The sequence below is a fragment of the Lissotriton vulgaris genome, chromosome 1_2 (genome assembly GCF_964263255.1).
Source record: "Lissotriton vulgaris chromosome 1_2, aLisVul1.2, whole genome shotgun sequence".
In the NCBI taxonomy this organism is placed as follows: Eukaryota; Metazoa; Chordata; class Amphibia; order Caudata; family Salamandridae; genus Lissotriton; species Lissotriton vulgaris.
The window spans coordinates 179,753,912-179,776,411 of record NC_141686.1 but is presented as its reverse complement, the minus strand read 5'-3'; the positions used below and the strand labels follow the sequence as shown (position 1 = coordinate 179,776,411).

The 22,500-nt window shown below is 43.3% G+C and overlaps 1 protein-coding gene across 1 annotated transcript; it reads right to left on the bottom strand.

Moving 5' to 3' along the window:
- Positions 1–11,685: 11,685 nt before the first annotated feature.
- LOC147734835 (olfactory receptor 13A1-like) lies at positions 11,686–12,633 on the bottom strand. The gene has a single exon (XM_086952498.1). The coding sequence runs from the start codon at positions 12,628–12,630 to the stop codon at positions 11,686–11,688; it is 945 nt and encodes a 314-aa protein (XP_086808624.1). The 5' UTR covers positions 12,631–12,633.
- Positions 12,634–22,500: the final 9,867 nt, after the last annotated feature.

The window sequence follows — 22,500 nt, the reverse complement described above, 5'->3', positions numbered from 1 at the left end:
TTTCAACGAATTTTTATGTTTTATAATTCTATTTCCTAATTATAGCACCCCTATAACCTGTGTTTTTTAGTGCATTTCACAGTTTTTAAAATATTAATTGTACTACAATTCGACCCATTAGATCCATTACTAATATACTTTTTTACAAGTTGATAAATACATTTTATTCTCACATTTATTTTATTATATATTTTAAACCTAAAAATTAAACAACTAAAGTCTTTATTTGTATTTATTTTATGGATCCACCGATCCATCACAAATCTTTGGACAAATAAGGAATCTGCTTACTACGTTGCACACAATAAATGCTAAAACAACACATTTAATACAAATATATCCTATTGCAATTTCTATAGGTGTATCACTGCCTGTGTGTGGGTGTGTGTGAGTGGCTGTGTGAGCCACTGTGTGGTTGTGTGAGTGGCTGTATGGATATATGAGTGGCTCTGTGGGTGTATAATTGAGTGGAGGAGTGGCTGTGTCAGTTTGTGAGTGGGTATTTGAGTGGTTTATTAGGTGAGTGAGTAGCTGCAGGGGTCTGCGAGTGGGTTTGTGGGTGGTTGAATTGAAGTGTGAGTGGGTGTGTGAGTGGGTGTCAGTGGCTGTGTGTATTTTTGAGTGTGTGCGTGAATAGTTTTGTAGGTCTATTAGTGAGTGTGTGAGTGGCAGTATGGGTGCATGAGTGGATATATAAATGGTTGTGTGGGTGTATGAGTTTTTGAGTATATGAGTGGCTGTGGAAGAAGATATGTGAACTTATCAGTGGGGGTTGGATCAACAAAAGGTAATCAAATATTTCTTAAAGGTAAAAAGAACCTAGAAAGTTCCCTCAAAAAAACAAAAGTTACATAGCCGTTATAGTTAGGAAATAGAATTTAATAAATCTTGGGAATTCACAAAAAGTATCTTATAGTTAGGTTTGGAGTGATGCACTGCCCGCGGTAACGAAGCAGGGGGACTGCGAGCTGGAACCATGCCGGCTTGAGATACAGCACGGTTATTTTTCCATAACGACGCCAGCCTTTCCACATGAAACCCACTGGATAATAATAATAATAATATAATAATAATAATCCACATTTGTAAAGCGCACAATCACCCGTAGGGGTCTCTAGGCGCTGGGGGCCGACGGGAAGATTAAGCAAACTATTGCCCAGAGTCACATGGTGCTGGGCTTATCTGCCGCCGGTGCCGGGGATCGAACCGTGATCCCCAGATTCCGGAGTCAGTCGCCCTAGCCGCGGCGCCACACCTCTTCCCTTGTGGGCCCTAAACAACTTCGGACAAAGCAATTAAACTAGCCAGTGCTCGGAAGCCACTGGAGGCAAAAAAGTCACCCTTGAAGGGTAGAAGCACTACAACCCCAAGCATGCTGTGGGAAATACTCACCTGTGAGCGGCATGCATCAGAAATGGATAAATAGGTTGTAGTGCGCAACCGCGCACTGGCTGCTTCCTTTATGAAGAAGAGGCATGTTGCCTCAAAACGCGTCTGGGACATTGAAATATATTCTGTTGAAATTGCTGGCATTGTGTGAATAAAAATATTTTTAATCAAATCACCAAGGAGTCGCGTCCTCATGCACAGGACAAACTTTGTGAACATAGTTAGGTTTAGATATAACACACAAAAAGCATAGAAATTCAACAGTTATACATATGCTGAGCTTAAGAAACTATTGCTTGCATCTATAACTCGCACCCGTGTCATGCACTAGTATTTACCCTACCTATTACATTGGTCTTGACATCTTCTATGACATCATTCATAATATCACTGCAACATTTGCAATAAAATTAATTATGAGAATATTCTGCATAGTATGGGTCTGAGTTATAGTTACCTTAGGACACGATTTATAGTTTCTTGACATAAGTACAACTGTTGAATTTCTATGGTTTGTGCTTGTAAAATCTGGGCCTAACTATAACATCCCTGTAACCTTTAGTTTTTTTTAGTGTATATATTGTTCCAAGATGTCAGTGCCTATAGCAGGCTATGAAACTGGTCTATAATGTTGAACCAAAGCAACAATATAAATGACAGCGGTACTCCATTGAGAGCAGCATTCCATTGTGGGGAAACATGTTTTGGATGTGAAGCCTTTGTAAATTAAAATACCGTACTGCAGTCGAAAGAAATAGCAAACTTATCATAGATGTAAAAAATATGCTTGCATACATATTGCAATCATCAAAGTGTAGTGATTATCGTACACAATCTATCCTATTCATTTCAGAGAATTAGTCATTAGGGACTATATAATTGTGAGACACATTAAAGTTAAGTCCCTTATTGGATGTGACACAGTATTTCTTACCACCACCAAGAAATGATATACATGAGGGCAGTTGCATCCACAACTAAACTAGCCATAATAGCTTGAAATGGAATCATCTCAAACACTACATGATAGCATGCCAAATGAGTGCCCAGGTCAAGGCTGTCATAACTCAGGCTAATCTGGAGTCACTTTCAAAGCCCGGGCTAGTCAAGATTTGTTTTTCAAACCATCTTGGACCTTTAGGTCTATCAATGAATGGGCTTATTTTAGCTTATTCTTCCTTTCCTTCCCCAATCCGGTTAGTACTCATCATCTGGAGGCAGAGAAATCTGTAACTTAATATCCAGCTATGGGGTGGGTTTAACATTTCCTTTTTCTAAAACATATTTAAAATATGCTCTACTTAATGGCAGCTCTTAAGTTAAAGAAGTTCAGAAGTTGACTAATTATAATGAATGAATGAAGTGAAATCTCAGTCACTACTCCCACTAGGTATGCAGTTTAGTATTCTTATCGGGGATACTGGCTGGGGGGAGAAGTTGCTTGAATACTTATAGGTCAGCTACATTTTCATTATATTTTGTGTCAATATATGATGTTCCAGTTAAGAAGGCTGTATGTCTATCATTGACAGTAAATGTACAACCCAACTCTGCTTGTAAATACAGCCTTGATTTTTGGTCACCTGATCCATCAGCTGCAATTGCCTCTTCTTTTATTGATGCAATTTTATTAGCAGATCAATTTAACACAGACATTGTATTCATTTTAGGATATTTTAATCTGCAGGTAGAAAACTTATCCAATACCGATGCCTGGAAACAAGTCAAGTAATGCTTGGTAATTAATGTAGACCTACGCTCGAAAGACCCTACTTATGCATATTTTCCTTCCTCCTCTTCTGTTCAGTTTGTGCTACTGAAACACTTCCATGAAAAAACCATAAGTTAGACTTTTTATCCATAATGTATCTAATGAGTGGTTTGTACAATACTCAATCCTACTTTTTATGGTCCCCCTTGGACCAAACTATATTCAGATCAATAGTTGAGTCTCCTTGATAACGTGTGTCCTGTTTTACCTACTGATGACTCAGAGAAGAACACAGATGTTTAAAATATGACTAAAAAATGAGTCCTTTAAAAATCTGTAAACTGTGTCTCCATTTCATTCTTTCCCTTGGTTTTCAAAGAGTTACATACAACTAAATGGCGAGCAAAAAGCTTGGAAGAAAATAAATAAAAAATTATAGTTTTATGAAGCGTGTGTGCTGTAGACTAGAATTGCATCAAGGTACAAAACTAATAAAAGTGGCTGGATCCAATTATTTTTAAGATTGCATATTTTTTGTCCAAAAGCGGATTCATTAAGTAGTTGCACTCTATCACGGTACGGTATATCCCAAGGGAGACTCCTCCCAGACTGAAGAACCACAGGAGCTTGCATGGACTGATCTGATTGTTTCCATAAAAAATTTGTGAAACTGGCCAAGGGCCTAGACCTGTTCATTATAGGGACACCTGGCTATGTATCAACTAATTGTTCTTGCTTAATCCTTTCTGTTCTGTTTTAGAGCTGATTCAGAAAAGGGGGTGGTGATGAACAGAGTGTCTGAATTAAGCAGACCACTCTTACCCATTCCAAAGATCAGGGCTTGATCCATCACCTTTTTTCAGCTCACTGCACCATCCCAGCTCAGAACTTGGCTATATGCAAATTAGTCTGAACCTGGCCCAGTGCATCATGAGAACAGGGCAGACCAAACTACCAAGCCAATTCTTATACTGGGAAGGAAACAAGCTACCGGGGACCGGTTTCTGGCATTTCAGCCGTCTTCGGCCCGGCTTGCTTGAATCCTGATGGTGCAATGAGCTAGGGACTCACATCTGAGTATACCCTTTCACGCTTATGGTGGACCAAAATGATTCAGAAAAGGGGGTGGTGATGAACAGAGTGTCTGAATTAAGCAGACCACTCTTAACCAGTCCAAAGATCAGGGCTTGATCCATCACTGTTTTTCAGCTCACTGCACAATCCCAGCTCAGAACTTGGCTATATGCAAATTAGTCTGAACCTGGCCCAGTGCATCATGGGAACAGGGCAGACCAAACTACCAATCCAATTCTTATACTGGGAAGGAAACAAGCTACCGGGGACCGGTTTCTGGCATTTCAGACGTCTTCGGCCCGGCTTGCTTGAATCCTGATGGTGCAATGAGCTAGGGACTCACATCTGAGTATACCCTTCCACGCTTATGGTGGACCAAAATGATTCAGAAAAGGTGGTGGTGATGAACAGAGTGTCTGAATTAAGCAGACCACTCTTAACCAGTCCAAAGATCAGGGCTTGATCCATCACCGTTTTTCAGCTCACTGCACCATCCCAGCTCAGAACTTGTCTATATGCAAATTAGTCTGAACCTGGCCCAGTGCATCATGGGAACAAGGCAGACCAAACTACCAAGCCAATTCTTATACTGGGAAGGAAACAAGCTACCGGGGACCGGTTTCTGGCATTTCAGCCGTCTTCGGCCCGGCTTGCTTGAATCCTGATGGTGCAATGAGCTAGGGACTCACATCTGAGTATACCCTTCAACGCTTATAGTTGACCAAAATGATTCAGAAAAGGGGGTGGTGATGAACAGAGTGTCTGAATTACGCAGACCACTCTTACCCAGTCCAAAGATCAGGGCTTGATCCATCACCGTTTTTCAGCTCACTGCACCATCCCAGCTCAGAACTTGGCTATATGCAAATTAGTCTGAACCTGGCCCAGTGCATCATGGGAACAGGGCAGACCAAACTACCAAGCCAATTCTTAAACTGGGAAGGAAACAAGCTACCGGGGACTGGTTTCTGGCATTTCAGCCGTCTTCGGCCCGGCTTGCTTGAATCCTGATGGTGCAATGAGCTAGGGACTCACATCTGAGTATACCCTTCCACGCTTATGGTGGACCAAAATGATTCAGAAAAGGGGGTGGTGATGAACCGAGTGTCTGAATTAAGCAGACCACTCTTACCCAGTCCAAAGATCAGGGCTTGGTCCATCACCGTTTTTCAGCTCACTGCACCATCCCAGCTCAGAACTTGGCTATATGCAAATTAGTCTGAACCTGGCCCAGTGCATCATGGGAACAGGGCAGACCAAACTACCAAGCCAATTCTTATACTGGGAAGGAAACAAGCTACCGGGGACCGGTTTCTGGCATTTCAGCCGTCTTCGGCCCGGCTTGCTTGAATCCTGATGGTGCAATGAGCTAGGGACTCACATCTGAGTATACCCTTCCACGCTTATGGTGGACCAAAATGATTCAGAAAAGGTGGTGGTGATGAACAGAGTGTCTGAATTAAGCAGACCACTCTTAACCAGTCCAAAGATCAGGGCTTGATCCATCACCGTTTTTCAGCTCACTGCACCATCCCAGCTCAGAACTTGGCTATATGCAAATTAGTCTGAACCTGGCCCAGTGCATCATGGGAACAGGGCAGACCAAACTACCAAGCCAATTCTTATACTGGGAAGGAAACAAGCTACCGGGGACCGGTTTCTGGCATTTCAGCCGTCTTCGGCCCGGCTTGCTTGAATCCTGATGGTGCAATGAGCTAGGGACTCACATCTGAGTATACCCTTCCACGCTTATAGTTGACCAAAATGATTCAGAAAAGGGGGTGGTGATGAACAGAGTGTCTGAATTAAGCAGACCACTCTTAACCAGTCCAAAGATCAGGGCTTGATCCATCACCGTTTTTCAGCTCACTGCACCATCCCAGCTCAGAACTTGGCTATATGCAAATTAGTCTGAACCTGGCCCAGTGCATCATGGGAACAGGGCAGACCAAACTACCAGTACCAAGCCAATTCTTATACTGGGAAGGAAACAAGCTACCGGGGACCGGTTTCTAGCATTTCAGCCGTCTTCGGCCCGGCTTGCTTGAATCCTGATGGTGCAATGAGCTAGGGACTCACATCTGAGTATACCCTTCCACGCTTATGGTGGACCAAAATGATTCAGAAAAGGTGGTGGTGATGAACAGAGTGTCTGAATTAAGCAGACCACTCTTAACCAGTCCAAAGATCAGGGCTTGATCCATCACCGTTTTTCAGCTTACTGCACCATCCCAGCTCAGAACTTGGCTATATGCAAATTAGTCTGAACCTGGCCCAGTGCATCATGGGAACAGGGCAGACCAAACTACCAAGCCAATTCTTATACTGGGAAGGAAACAAGCTACCGGGGACCGGTTTCTGGCATTTCAGCCGTCTTCGGCCCGGCTTGCTTGAATCCTGATGGTGCAATGAGCTAGGGACTCACATCTGAGTATACCCTTCAACGCTTATAGTTGACCAAAATGATTCAGAAAAGGGGGTGGTGATGAACAGAGTGTCTGAATTACGCAGACCACTCTTACCCAGTCCAAAGATCAGGGCTTGATCCATCACCGTTTTTCAGCTCACTGCACCATCCCAGCTCAGAACTTGGCTATATGCAAATTAGTCTGAACCTGGCCCAGTGCATCATGGGAACAGGGCAGACCAAACTACCAAGCCAATTCTTAAACTGGGAAGGAAACAAGCTACCGGGGACTGGTTTCTGGCATTTCAGCCGTCTTCGGCCCGGCTTGCTTGAATCCTGATGGTGCAATGAGCTAGGGACTCACATCTGAGTATACCCTTCCACGCTTATGGTGGACCAAAATGATTCAGAAAAGGGGGTGGTGATGAACCGAGTGTCTGAATTAAGCAGACCACTCTTACCCAGTCCAAAGATCAGGGCTTGGTCCATCACCGTTTTTCAGCTCACTGCACCATCCCAGCTCAGAACTTGGCTATATGCAAATTAGTCTGAACCTGGCCCAGTGCATCATGGGAACAGGGCAGACCAAACTACCAAGCCAATTCTTATACTGGGAAGGAAACAAGCTACCGGGGACCGGTTTCTGGCATTTCAGCCGTCTTCGGCCCGGCTTGCTTGAATCCTGATGGTGCAATGAGCTAGGGACTCACATCTGAGTATACCCTTCCACGCTTATGGTGGACCAAAATGATTCAGAAAAGGGGGTGGTGATGAACAGAGTGTCTGAATTAAGCAGACCACTCTTACCCAGTCCAAAGATCAGGGCTTGATCCATCACCGTTTTTCAGCTCACTGCACCATCCCAGCTCAGAACTTGGCTATATGCAAATTAGTCTGAACCTGGCCCAGTGCATCATGGGAACAGGGCAGACCAAACTACCAAGCCAATTCTTATACTGGGAAGGAAACAAGCTACCGGGGACCGGTTTCTGGCATTTCAGCCGTCTTCGGCACGGCTTGCTTGAATCCTGATGGTGCAATGAGCTAGGGACTCACATCTGAGTATACCCTTCCACGCTTATGGTGGACCAAAATGATTCAGAAAAGGGGGTGGTGATGAACAGAGTGTCTGAATTAAGCAGACCACTCTTACCCAGTCCAAAGATCAGGGCTTGATCCATCACCGTTTTTCAGCTCACTGCACCATCCCAGCTCAGAACTTGGCTATATGCAAATTAGTCTGAACCTGGCCCAGTGCATCATGGGAACAGGGCAGACCAAACTACCAAGCCAATTCTTATACTGGGAAGGAAACAAGCTACCAGGGACCGGTTTCTGGCATTTCAGCCGTCTTCGGCCCGGCTTGCTTGAATCCTGATGGTGCAATGAGCTAGGGACTCACATCTGAGTATACCCTTCCACGCTTATGGTGGACCAAAATGATTCAGAAAAGGGGGTGGTGATGAACAGAGTGTCTGAATTAAGCAGACCACTCTTACCCAGTCCAAAGATCAGGGCTTGATCCATCACGATTTTTCAGCTCACTGCACCATCCCAGCTCAGAACTTGGCTATATGCAAATTAGTCTGAACCTGGCCCAGTGCATCATGGGAACAGGGCAGACCAAACTACCAAGCCAATTCTTATACTGGGAAGGAAACAAGCTACCGGGGACCTGTTTCTGGCATTTCAGCCGTCTTCGGCCCGGCTTGCTTGAATCCTGATGGTGCAATGAGCTAGGGACTCACATCTGAGTATACCCTTCCACGCTTATGGTGGACCAAAATGATTCAGAAAAGGTGGTGGTGATGAACAGAGTGTCTGAATTAAGCAGACCACTCTTAACCAGTCCAAAGATCAGGGCTTGATCCATCACCGTTTTTCAGCTCACTGCACCATCCCAGCTCAGAACTTGGCTATATGCAAATTAGTCTGAACCTGGCCCAGTGCATCATGGGAACAGGGCAGACCAAACTACCAAGCCAATTCTTAAACTGGGAAGGAAACAAGCTACCGGGGACTGGTTTCTGGCATTTCAGCCGTCTTCGGCCCGGCTTGCTTGAATCCTGATGGTGCAATGAGCTAGGGACTCACATCTGAGTATACCCTTCCACGCTTATGGTGGACCAAAATGATTCAGAAAAGGGGGTGGTGATGAACCGAGTGTCTGAATTAAGCAGACCACTCTTACCCAGTCCAAAGATCAGGGCTTGGTCCATCACCGTTTTTCAGCTCACTGCACCATCCCAGCTCAGAACTTGGCTATATGCAAATTAGTCTGAACCTGGCCCAGTGCATCATGGGAACAGGGCAGACCAAACTACCAAGCCAATTCTTATACTGGGAAGGAAACAAGCTACCGGGGACCGGTTTCTGGCATTTCAGCCGTCTTCGGCCCGGCTTGCTTGAATCCTGATGGTGCAATGAGCTAGGGACTCACATCTGAGTATACCCTTCCACGCTTATGGTGGACCAAAATGATTCAGAAAAGGGGGTGGTGATGAACAGAGTGTCTGAATTAAGCAGACCACTCTTACCCAGTCCAAAGATCAGGGCTTGATCCATCACCGTTTTTCAGCTCACTGCACCATCCCAGCTCAGAACTTGGCTATATGCAAATTAGTCTGAACCTGGCCCAGTGCATCATGGGAACAGGGCAGACCAAACTACCAAGCCAATTCTTATACTGGGAAGGAAACAAGCTACCGGGGACCGGTTTCTGGCATTTCAGCCGTCTTCGGCACGGCTTGCTTGAATCCTGATGGTGCAATGAGCTAGGGACTCACATCTGAGTATACCCTTCCACGCTTATGGTGGACCAAAATGATTCAGAAAAGGGGGTGGTGATGAACAGAGTGTCTGAATTAAGCAGACCACTCTTACCCAGTCCAAAGATCAGGGCTTGATCCATCACCGTTTTTCAGCTCACTGCACCATCCCAGCTCAGAACTTGGCTATATGCAAATTAGTCTGAACCTGGCCCAGTGCATCATGGGAACAGGCCTGACCAAACTACCAAGCCAATTCTTATACTGGGAAGGAAACAAGCTACCGTCTTCTGCTTAATTCAGACACTCTGTTCATCACCACCCCCTTTTTCTGAATCGTTTTTGGCCACTATAGGTGTGGCAGGGTATACTCAGACATGAGTCACTTTCTCACTGCACCATCAGGATTCAAGCAAGCTGGGCCGAAGACGGCTGAAATGCCAGAAACCGGTCCCCGGTAGCTTGTCTCCTTTCTGGTGAAGAATTGGCTTGGTAGTTTAGTCTGCCCTGTTCCCATGATGCACTGGGCCAGGGACAGACTGATTTGCATATAGCCAGGTTCTGAGCTGGGATGGTGCAGTGAGATAAATAACGGTGATGGATCAAGCCCTGATCTTTGGACTGGGTAAGAGTGGTCTGCTTAATTCAGACACTCTGTTCATCACCACCCCCTTTTCTGAACTGTTTTAGAGCTAGCACCTGGTGATCAAACAACAGATACACTGATTTATTTTTCCTCAGGCTCTCCATTAGACCCCAGCGCCATTACGCTAATTAAAGAAGGTGGTTACTATAGATGCCCCTGTGTTGACCATGCTGTGCTATTCTTCACTTTTGTCTGACCATGTTCCTAAGGCTGACCCCTCTACTCTTTCCAAACTGAAGGTCCACCTCCCTACTTTAATTTGGTGGCAAAAGTAATTGAATCGATTGTTAACCAACAACACACTCACTTCAGGATCAGCACTATCTGAAACCTATACGGTAACCATAGTTATTATTTTTGATAACCACTCATAATGGAGCTCTGAGTGGCAGCCTACCACTTTAGTACTCCTTTCCACTCCAGCCCAACAGGTAAGAAATCCGAGGGCCATCTTTGTTCTCAGGCTTTCCTATGAGGATCATATATACACCTTAAATTCCACCTGTTGCCATCTGTTTAGTATTATTGAATGAACTCTTCCATAAGTGTTGGCTTTCATCTAATCCAGGCTTGACTACTGTAGCTATCTGTTTTTGTGTTTTACCTGTTATCTCGTCCACATATTACAAATATTTCAGAATGTGCTTCTTCACATCTGGTTCTAGCCTAAATGGATGTTCCTCAATTTCTTTACACCTGTACCAAATTCATTGGCGTACAGTTCTGATAAGGAGTCTGTTTAAGGATGTGTGTACCTGCCACAAAACCATTTTTGCCCCTTCACATGTCTGCAATATTTTAAGGTACATTTAACCACTCTTTCTATTGTTCTACTTCACCTAATCTTGAGGTGATTCCCAAATTTATAAAGAATCCACTGTGTGGGTCACAGCTAGGGCTAGGAAAAAACGTTGCTCAAATAACGAGCAAAGAAAAAACCTCAATTAAATCTGCAAACAGCTGAAAACTCACTTATTCACAACCATGGAGTAGACCATTCAATTATTATGTTACCTTACAGCACAAGGAAACCCCTGCTGGGGAGAGGGAGCATTATACATAATCTGAAATTAAATCAGTCCCATCAACATGATGACATGTATGCTGATGAACAATGGCAGACCATGTCACACTACACACTTCCATTAACATGCATTCCTTTCCTAATTTCCACTACAGAAACCCCAACATTTGTTCATAATCATGTCATGTACATCAGATGTTATACTGTTTATTTCTGCAGTTATTACAACCTGCACTGTGCAGTCATAACACTTCCTACTGATTATCATATCACCTTGCACATTTACCTATGTGGATACATTGAGGTATATTTATACCTTAAAATAGTTAAGTGTTCTGAACATGTGCTCAGTATCTAATTATGAACTGCACATAATGTTTAAAAAAATGTTGTTCTGCATTGTTTTGGGATGTTATAAGTGTAACTCGTACATAATCAGTTTGCAATTAATTCAAACATATTCTTAAATAATAGTTTCTATATATTACTTCTCCATAAGTCTTTTCTAATTGCTGTTGGGCTCTCTTTAAACTTTGTTGAAATGCATCCTCATGTTATTATAGGTAATACAAGTCACAGGGTTCCGTTGTCTCACAATATTAGTATAGTATTCATAATAACGTGAACTCCTGGCCTTCTAATAAATATGGCTGCCCCTAAGTCTTACTACTTTAGACGTATGGAAAGATGCCTGGAACAGATCTTGAAGAAGGCCTGCTTAACATCCTGGTTTCTCAAACTGTAGATCATTGGGTTAAAAACCGGACATCCAGCAGCATACAAGGCTGACACTACCTTGTCCTTGTTACCTTTGAGGCCCATAGAAGGAAGAATATAGGTGTAGCTAGTGGTTCCATAGAGCAAACCGACCACCAATAGGTGAGAGGCACAGGTGGAAAAGGCCTTCCTCTTTGTGTCGGCAGAGCGCATCTTTAAAATTGAAAAGATGATGTAGGTATAAGTTATGATAATCAAGGCGAAGCATATCATGCCAAGAAATATATCTGCCATCATTGTCACAAGATCAATTGCATAAGTATCTGAAATGGCAACCTTACTAACTGCTGGAATTTCACAGAAAATGTGGTCCAAAACTGTTTTTTCAAGGAAAGACAACTTCAAGATCAAGCCAACGTGAAGCATTGAGTTTAAAATGCCAAGAATCCACACTATAGCAGCCAGGGAAAGATAGACTGTTTCACTCATGATGATTTGATAATGCAGAGGTCTGCAGATGGCCACATACCTATCAAAAGACATGACGGTGACAAGCAAGAGTTCAGAGCCCAAAGCAGAGGAAAGGATGAACATTTGTGTCATGCAGCTCCAATATGACATTGACTTGGTCTCAGAAAGCAGGATGACCATGATGTTAGGAATAATGCATGAGGTAAAACAGATGTCCAAGAGAGCCAGATTGACCAAAAAGAAGTACATGGGAGTGTGAAGATGAGTGTCTGAATATATGACAATCGTAATAAGTAGGTTTCCTGAAATGGCGAGCAGGTAGATCAAGAGGAAACCAGTAAAAAATAGGATTTGCAGTTGTGGATAACTGGAGAAACCCATAAAGAAGAACTCCACGTCGTAGGTTTGGTTTAGGTTTTGCATTGGATTTAAAAGAGCCATCTAAAACATGAAAAGCAAAATATTATGATTAATTCCCGGCCAAAAGAAATATGTGGATCCATCATTTAATATAAGAGGAACAGGGCAATGCTTGTCACAAAATCAACAATGACTCACCATGCAAAATTAATGATTCATGTGACTACCATTTGAAAGTTTAATACTGTCCCTCTCTTCTGATCAAATATGCTACAACCTTCCTCTTTTGTATTAGTATTAGTATTAGATGTAGAAATTCTCATATTAACGTTCATTTTCTAATTGAACAGATTCATTTCTTTGATATGTATCATACCCCATTTTTTATCATTGACAGTTTATTTCTATTTCAAGCACTGTTACATTGTTAAACTTCCTGCTCTCGGTGTAAGTTTTGTTGTCTGCAAGTAAAAAAGATAGTGATTTGAGAAATAGGCTATCTATTTGTTCCCCTAAATATTTTTAAACCTGTTTCTCAGCTCAAATTACAACACCTGAATTCTGTTCAAGTTTGTAAGTTCTTGACCTATTTGCAAATTACGGTCAGACCCAGCTTTACTTTGAAGGTAATATCTGCTATTTGGTACCAAAAACTAGCAGCCAACAACACACATTAGCATAATACAGGTATTGATGTAATTTGTCACAAACCCCTACAGACAATACCTTTCTAAAACAGCATGCCGGTCTACAGAAGAGACAAGTGAATCTTTATAGAGAAATAGAAGGAAACCTCAGCTACCTGAACATAATAATAGACAACACAGGTAATGAAACCTCATGGGATAACTGGTCTTTATGTAGTAGTCCCGTGGGAGATCCCAATGATAGCGACACGGATGATGAGGAAGAAGAAGGCGGTCTGAGTGAGGTAGAATAGGACGGGGGGGTCGCAAAATCTAGGTCTCTTAACCTGGAATGTTAATGGTCTAGGCAATGAGCAAAACCGAGAATATATAAAGGAAATAATAAATAAAGTGGACATTGCCTGCCTTCAAGAGACCTGGACATGCGACGAAACCCCATTTACTGAGGGATACCTACAGCTAAATCGCCCAGCCACGAAGAAAAGCTTTGGCCGCCCATCGGGGGGGGCTGATGACACTGGTTTCAACAAAAGTGCTGAGGGAAGTAACACCGTTGAAAACGAAATGTAAATGGGTTCAATCAAGTAGAATAGAACTTTTGACAGTGGAATTGAAACATAAAATGTTGACGCTAATGAATGTATATATGCAGTGGGACAATAGAGTAGAGTATGAAAAGGAGATGAGGTTCTTTAAAGAGGATGTTGACAGTACATTAGAAAATTATGCAGCAGATATATTAATAATAATAATGGGGGATTTTAACCACAAACTAAATCCTAAAAAGGCTGACCAATGGAATAGAGAACTGTTAGAGGTGTACGGAATAAACCCTGCTAGCTTTCCTATTGAGGCGATCTCGAAACAGGACTCAGAACTAGTATACGCCCTAGGAGGTAGGGGTTTCCACTGTGTCAATGGTAGAATAAAGACAGACTGCCCAGCAGGGAAGATCTTTAAATTAGGTCTACAAAATTGCCCTATCGACTATATGTTCATGCAAGCCTGGAATTTCCCCCAAGTTAGGGGGTTTAGGATAGAACAAAAAGAGGTGAGTGATCATAACCTTCTTCACCTAACAATATCTGGGGGGAAGAAAATTGCATAGAGAAACAGTGATTACCCAGGAGGTTGAGTACCCTAAACGGGTGACGACACGATTAACGTAAGAATACCTGGAAAATCTGAAGGCCATGCAAATGAAAATGGAACCTGAAAATCTCGAGAAGAAAAATGTAGAATGGTTCATAGGAAAGCTAGAAGAAGTGGTCCAGTGCTTAAGAATAGAACTAAAAAGGGACAAACATAATAGGGTAAAACTGTCAAACCGAGGTAGAAGGTTTTCTGTGGTGTGTCAAACTAAAAAAAAGGAAATACGGGCAGCACAAAGAAGGCAAAAAAAAAAAGAACTTCACACAAGAGAGACAGGTACATGTAAACAAGCTGAAAAAAGATTTCAAAGCAATGGTAAATGACGCTAAAAGGGCATATACAGAGAAATGCTGGTTAGACCTGTTAGAAGCAATCGAGGAAAAAAATGTAAGACAATTTTGGAAATTGGTAAAGGCAGGATCTGGAACAACAGGTGGAGAATTAAATTGCGTGGTGAGTGAGGCTGCATGGTAAGAGTATATAAGGGAACTGTACGGGGTAAGAGCTCCAAGAGAGTATGTAGAGACAAAAATATGGCAAAAAATATCAGAAGACTTAAAATCTAAATTTAACGAAAAACAAGTAGAGCTTACAATAAGAGAACTGAAGCTAACCCGTGCGGCAGGACCAGACAACCTCCCTGCAATAATACTGAAGTCGGAGGTAAAATGGTGGGCAAGATTTCTGGCTCAGATGTTCCAGGTAATACTAAAAGAAGGCGTAATGCCACCTATGTGGAAGGGTGCCATAATTAGGCCAATCCACAAGAAAGGGAGCATGGAGGCTCCACAAAATTACCGGCTGATCAACCTCCTCGACATAGGAGAGATAGTATTTTCAAAAATAGTACTGAACCAACTGAACGCATGGGTAAAAGAGTTTCAAATAGTAACCACAGAACAGGGAGAATTCAGAGCGGGCCACTCCACAATAGATCATGGATTTGCTTTATGGGCTATGGCAAAGAAGTCGACGGAACAAAACGGCAAGTTATGCTGCTGTTTCGTCGACTTCCGAGCAGCCTTCAATTTAGTCGACCGGGCCTGCCTATCGGATACTCTAACGAAGATTAATATGCCCAAAGACCTACTGACCATAATAAAAGAACTACACAGGGAAAACTGGGGGCAAGTCATTAGGGATACCGTGGGATCTTTGACCCTAAAAATACCCATTGCCAATGGATTAGGACAGGGCTGTGTGTTGGCCCCTCAGCTTTTCTCCATATTCCTGTCAGACCTCCCAGCCCATCTAGAGGTTGAGGGTAGTGCAAGCCCCAAAATGGATGGAAATAAGGTGTCCTGCTTACTTTACGCAGACGATCTGGTAATAGTAGACCAGACCGAGAGAGGCCTTCAAAGAAAGCTTAACACCTTCAATACTTACTGCGCTAGCAAATCTTTAACAATCAATCTAGACAAAACAAAAATCTTATGTTTTGGGAGAAAGATAAGCAGGTTCAGTTGGTATATAGGCGAGCTCAAACTAGAGACAGTCAAGGAGTATCGATACCTCGGCATATGGTTTGATAAGTCTTTAAATTGGAGCGCCCATATAGAAACACAAAAAGCAAAAGCACACACTTCCATATGTGGTCTAAAAATGTTCAATAGGGATTATGGAGAGATGTCACATCGACCAATGCTTAGAGCTTTTGAGGCAATGATCCCCCCCCCAACTCCTGTATGGAGCGGAGATCCTTTATTTGAGCGGTAAGGGAGCCTGGGACTCGGTGGAGGAGAAATGCATAAAAAGTCTCTTATCTCTTCCACAATCTTCTATGATACAAGCCATAAGCACAAAGGCTTGGGAGATACAAACACAGATGGCTGTAATCAGATCTGGAAAAGACTAGAAGATCCGGAAGGGCAAAAAGTAGCTCACTGGTGTAAGAAAGAAATACAGAATAGTGAGCTAAAATGGGTAAAGGCCTGCAGGGAAAGATTGGTGCAAATCTGTAAAAGGTTGAAGATCGAAGTGGACCAGGAAACGTATCAAGTTCTTGGTACCAAGTGTGAGCTGAAGCTAAATGGGAAGGAAGTATCCAGAATGATTGACATAGGTTATTTAGCGAAGAAGAAATCAGTAGCACATATGCTAAACGCTTGGTCCAACGAAAACTGGTTCCCCTACTTAGATATCCTACCCAATCGCGGATACAGGCAAGAGATTCTGAGGCTGCGGATTGGGATCAACCCATGGTTAATAAACAGAGACCTTAAAGCAAAAATGCTAGATCAGCAAGGGCGCTGCAGGTGCAAGCTGGGAAGCAAAGGAGACCTGCTACATATCTTACTTGATTGTTTGACACTATTAGAACAGCGGAAACAGTGACTGCGCCCAGCGTTCCTAAAACACGTTATAAGAACAAGGGCGCATGCGGCCAACCTATTAACTGAAATCCCCACTATCGATATTGCAATTGCCCTTGGGAAATATATAAAGGTGGCCCTGAGTGCACTAAGAAATCAGGAATAATCTGTAATACTGTATGAAATTTTAAACCAATGAAAATACATCCAGTAGTAAATGAAAGGAATGGGTTTTAAATGTAAATTTAAGTTTTAAGGCAAATGTAATTTTTTTGGTGTTTTGTATTATTATAATGGTGCGTAAGAATTGTTTACTGGATTAATTTTTAAAAGGTTTTATGGTATTTGATGTGAATATTTTATTCTGTGATACGGTTATTTGCATTTGTTTAAAGACTATGGTCATAATAAACCTACATTTTGACTTGACTTGTAATTTATCACAGACTCCGGTGGATATTTTGGTTGCCAAATTATGGTAATTATTGGCACTGAAAACGAATATTCATAGTAAAGAAGGTTTAATTTTTGGGGTGGTTACAAGTTGATGTTTATCATACCCAGAACTTGTCCTGTGCTATACAATCTTCACCCTTTATTACATTTCGGTAGGTCAAACCTGCCACAAGTCAATGGGAGAATAAAACCGGGTAAATAACAAAACATGTACATTTTGGTGGCTTAAGCACCAAAATCTACTTGTTATGCCACATTGAGGGTGGCTAAACTCAGAATAGGCAATAAGCATTTCACCCAATAAATTCCAAACCCCATAGTTTTGGATTTATCAGGTAGGACAATGATCACATTCAGGACCATGGTTATTCTTAATCAGGCCTTTTGAGTGTAGTGTTTAGTCCTAATATTTGTATTGCTAAACCTTTCCTTTGTTGTCCCTGTTGCATGTATGATTCAAGAGATACTACAAATATCATCTCTCCTTACTGGAGAAACTGGAACTTAAACCCAGTTTGGTGTATTGGTTTTTGGCTGACAGGTGATGCATATGGTTTTCATTACGTAAAAAAAAATACATATTGGGCCTATTTACCAAGGTAACCTGAGTCAAAATTCTACCTATGCGTCCTTTGGTATTCACAGAAGTAACTTACAACATTTGGTTCACAGAAGTCATTTCCGACTCGTATCTTTACTTCCGCATTTAGGCTGAATCTCTGCACCCGGGCCGGAATCTCCGAACCCTGGTTGGAAACTCCAGACCCGGGCCAGATGGCAATTGCCTTCAATACTAAACACATGAGTAAGTGCTTACCATGCCCCACTACTTAGACCAGATGAGGTCAATTGACACCACCTGCAAGATCTGCACTACAAACCGTATTAAAGCAGCACACAAAGAAGGACCAGGTTTGTCCTCATAGAGTTCCTGCTTGCCTTCTCTGCGCATTACTTCAGGAAAATGCTACCCCAGATGTGGAAGAAAAATTATACAGAGGAGGAGACCACCATGATCTTGGGGTTTATTGTTAGGCACCACAAATGGGTCCATGGTTTCACCCCTTAGAGTGGCACACAGCAGGCAACCCTATACCAGCATTTAGCCACTGCAGTCACAGCACTGGAAGATGGATGCACCACAATTGTGACTAAGGAAGTTGTCCCAAGTATGTAGAAATGTCATAGTGAGTCAGAACCTCATGTGTCTCCTTCTGTAAGTTGCATCAAAAGCCCCACAATATAATTTGAGATGGAAATGCAAATCCCAGTCCCACTATCGAAAACATGAGCCAAGCTCTGCTGGTGTGTGTAACTAACACTGGTAATTAGCAATAGACAATAGACAAAGTGCCCCTCACACTTAGGCTGCCGTGGTTAGTACGGCAGATAAAAATCAAAAGAAAACATAATAGGGAAAATAAAATGTAAAAAAATCAAAACCACTTACCTTGCGTTCACCACATTGCCGAGGTGAGTGATTTTCTTTTTTGTAAAAATGATTTTCCTTATTGTAACGTCTGTCTAACTTTCCCCTGCCCCACCATGCCCCCGCACCGCCCCACTGCTCCTACCTGCACTTGCCGCGGCTGCACTCAGCATTACTGTTAGCATGTACATGTAGTGAGAAATTTGCACATGTACATTTTTACTCTGCTGACTTTTCCGTTCTCCTCTATTGACAAATTCAGCCAGAGTACAGTCATCCACCTTGGCAGCGGTCCCTGCATTTGCTGGCAGGAAACAACATAATCCAAAGCAAGGCACACCACTCTCACAAACTGGTAAGTAAAACTGGTCAGTAGAGGGTCCAAAAGCCTACATTGTCAGCAGACAACAGGTTGACATATTGGGCTGATTCACAAAGGTAAACAGAGACGAAAGTCTAACTTTGCGACTTTCGGTATTCAGAAAGGCCATTTACGAGTAGGAAATACTCTTTGTGAATACCAAAAGTCGTAAAGTTAGGTTCTGTCTGGTTACTTCTGTGAATTGGGACCATTACATAAATTCCATCAACAGTGCCAGAACTGTAAACTGAATTCTGAAACTGAGTGCATGACATGTGGCAACTGGAATGTTAACTGGCAAACAAATATCTTTCGAGGTCCATTGATGTCGTCTAGGATTCCAATCCCCGCAGTGACATCTGCTACAAGGTTGGCTGTGACATCTGGTCACGAACAAAACACTGGGCAGATGGGGGACCCTGGTAAGTAAACCCAAGAATGATGTACTGGAATGCTCATAAAATGTGGATTTAATGCCCGCAGTGTGCTGTATGTGCTCAACATCACTGTGGTCCCTCGTCGCAATATGCCCACATATGACAGTTTAATGCCTACCATATCACACCATGGTGGCTAGTGAAAAGGATGACACTATATGTAGGGCAATTGATTGAAGTTTGTACATAACAGACTATATTGTGTCATATGAAGTGGTGTAACCACAACTGGATTGTAAGTCAATGATATGAAAACTCTTAAGGAAAATCACAGAGCACAAAATGTATGGGAATTGGTGTGGATGAGGGTTGCACTGATGCCAATTATGTTGTGTTGTTTTGGGGTGTATGGGCTGCTAATGTGGATGTGGAGGAAGTGAAAAATATATATCAGGTGGCTGAACTGTACAACACAAATCCAATGTAGGCAGCAAACATCCAAGCTTCTACACTTTACCACAATATGCATTTCAGCTTGCCTCCTCTCCTACGATATTCTCATATCGAAGTGGCAGGATAATATGAGGTTAGGGGGTGTTCTGTACAAGAGACAAACCAACGACAGCTAAGTTCTACCATGATGTTGTACATGTATAATGGGAACAGAGGACACACAACGATTGAACATAAAAAATGTGTGATTACACAGTACTAAATGGGTGTTGTGACTTCATGGGGTGGGACGCACAACTGTGCCAAAAAATGTATCTAACTATTGGACATCTTACTTATTACCTCTCCAATACAATTATATGATCTGATGTGTAAATGGGAAACTGGTCTGCATGATGATCCACACTCCTTCAGATTTGTCAACAGACAACATCATACTCATGAGGCATGAGGACCTAACAATGAAGGTGTCACCAAGGCAGGTGGAGGCATTCAGTATAATTATCCCCTACCTTCAAATATCAGTTACCTTCTCAAACACATGTGTCTGTTAATGTGTTATCTCTTTGATGTCAGTGCTGTGTGGAGGTAACAGCTGGCAACTGTTCAGGAGATAAACATGCGGCACACTAGCCAGAAATACCATATCAATAGTCTAAGGCAATGACATATACATGTTAACTCATTGCTATCATCCTGTGCACTGAAATATGGACATGTATGTCACATAACAGCTGCTGGTAGGATACCGTCAGTGCTGCAGACAACACCATCCCAGGGTATGCAAGACTGCAGCAGTGAAACCCACTTGCATCTGTTATGTTATGTTATGTTATGTTATTTGTATTTTTATAGCGCACAGCTGCCCCAGCAAAGGGGCGTCCTGGCGCTTTGACAGATGCTGTAACATAACACACAGTAAAAGAAAAAAAGATTAACTAGACACCGGAAACAGGAAGGTTTTAATCGCCTGCCTGAAGGCGAGCAGATCTTCAAGAGCACGAATGTGTACCGGGAGCGAATTCCATAAACCTGCCGCTAGCACCCTAAAGGAGCGGCCACCCATTCTGCTCAGCTTGAAGCATGGACAGACGGCCAAATGAAGCCCCTCCGATCTCAAGGATCTCGAAGGCGTATAGGGCATAAGAAGAGGGGCAAGTGCCGGCGGCGAAGAAGATTTCAAAATTTTAAAGGCCAGACACAGCGCCTTGAACTTAATTCGCTGTCTGACCGGGAGCCAGTGCAAGGCCGTGATGGTACCAGACACTGAACAATGTCTGGGGAGGCCCACAATGGCTCGTGCCGCGGCATTTTGTACTCTTTGGAGCCTAGAGGCCTCCGCTTGATTCACCCCTAACAGCAATGAGCTGCCGTAGTCCAGCCAAGAAAGTATTGAGGCCTGGACTACAAGCTGTCTGGTGGGGGGATCAAAATACTTTAGGACCGGCCTTGTACCACGCAAGATTCCATAGCACGTGGCAGCCACCTTCTTGGTGTGGTCTCTGAAGGTCAGCGCAGAGTCTACCCAGACTCCTAGATTTCTCACTCCAGCAGCTGGAATAGGAGTGACACCAAGCTCTGATGGCCACCACTGGTTGCCCCATAACTCCGCGTGCTTCCCTAGAACCAACACCTCCGTTTTGGTGGCATTCAACTGAAGGCAGTTGGTGCGAAGCCAGCCAGCTACTGCTAAGAGACCCGCACGGAATCTGGGGGCCTCTGCCTCAGGGTCTTCACTAAGTGTCACCGCTAGCTGTGTGTCGTCCGCGTATGAGGCCATCGTAAGACCCCACTGTTTGACGACACCAGCCAACGGTTTCACATAGAGGTTGAACATTGTCGGGCTCAACGAAGATCCCTGTGGTACCCCGAGCTCCAGGGGATAGGTGGCGGATTGGCCAGATGGTATAGCCACTTTAAAGGAGCGGTCTGCCAGAAAAGACCGAAACCACTGGAGAGCGACATCCGTCACTCCTGCCTCCTGTAAGCGTTGGATAAGTATAGGGTGGGACACAGTATCGAAGGCAGCGCTTAGATCTAATAATATAAGCGCTGCAGTATGACCTGAGTCAAGTACCTAGGCGAAGATGTTCCGTGATGTAAAGTAATGCCGTCTCGGTACTGTGTCCTGACCGGAAGCCGTTCTGACTGGGATCCAAAATCTGGTTGCGAACCAGATGCTCGGACAGAACAGAGTTGACATGGGCTTCTGTTACTTTGGCGATCCAAGGCAGCAGGGAGATAGGTCGATAATTTTCTGGCAATCGGGGGTCAGAGTTGGCTGTTTTTAATATCGGAGTGACCACTGCCTGTTTCCATGCCGCGGGTACCGTTCCACAAGACAGTGACATATTGATAAGATTCAATATGGGGTCACGGCACAGCGGGGAAAGTGTGTTAATGAAGGCTGGCTTTAACGGGTCCGCAGGAGAACCTGACTTGACCTTAAGGCTGAACCTGTCAAAGGTCTCAGTAGACAGTTCAGGTAAAATGGCCAGAGGCTCATGATCTGTCGTGCCAGGGATAGTAGCCTGTCGATCCTGGTGGAGTGTGTCGAACCCATGATAGATTTTTTCCACTTTCTACACAAAAAAGGAGGCCAGTTTATCACAGTGCGAATCTGTGCAAATCACCTCTGATGAGGATCTGTTTTTCATAAGGTCCTTCAATACCTTGAAAATCAGTTTTGAAGGATTGGGGCTGGTCGCAAATTCATGAGCGTAAAATGCAGCTCTTGCTCTACAGA

Bases quoted from the DNA above. Each gene is read 5' to 3' on its own strand.
- LOC147734835 (XM_086952498.1), bottom strand. From the start codon at position 12,630: ATGCAAAACCTAAACCAAACCTACGACGTGGAGTTCTTCTTTATGGGT.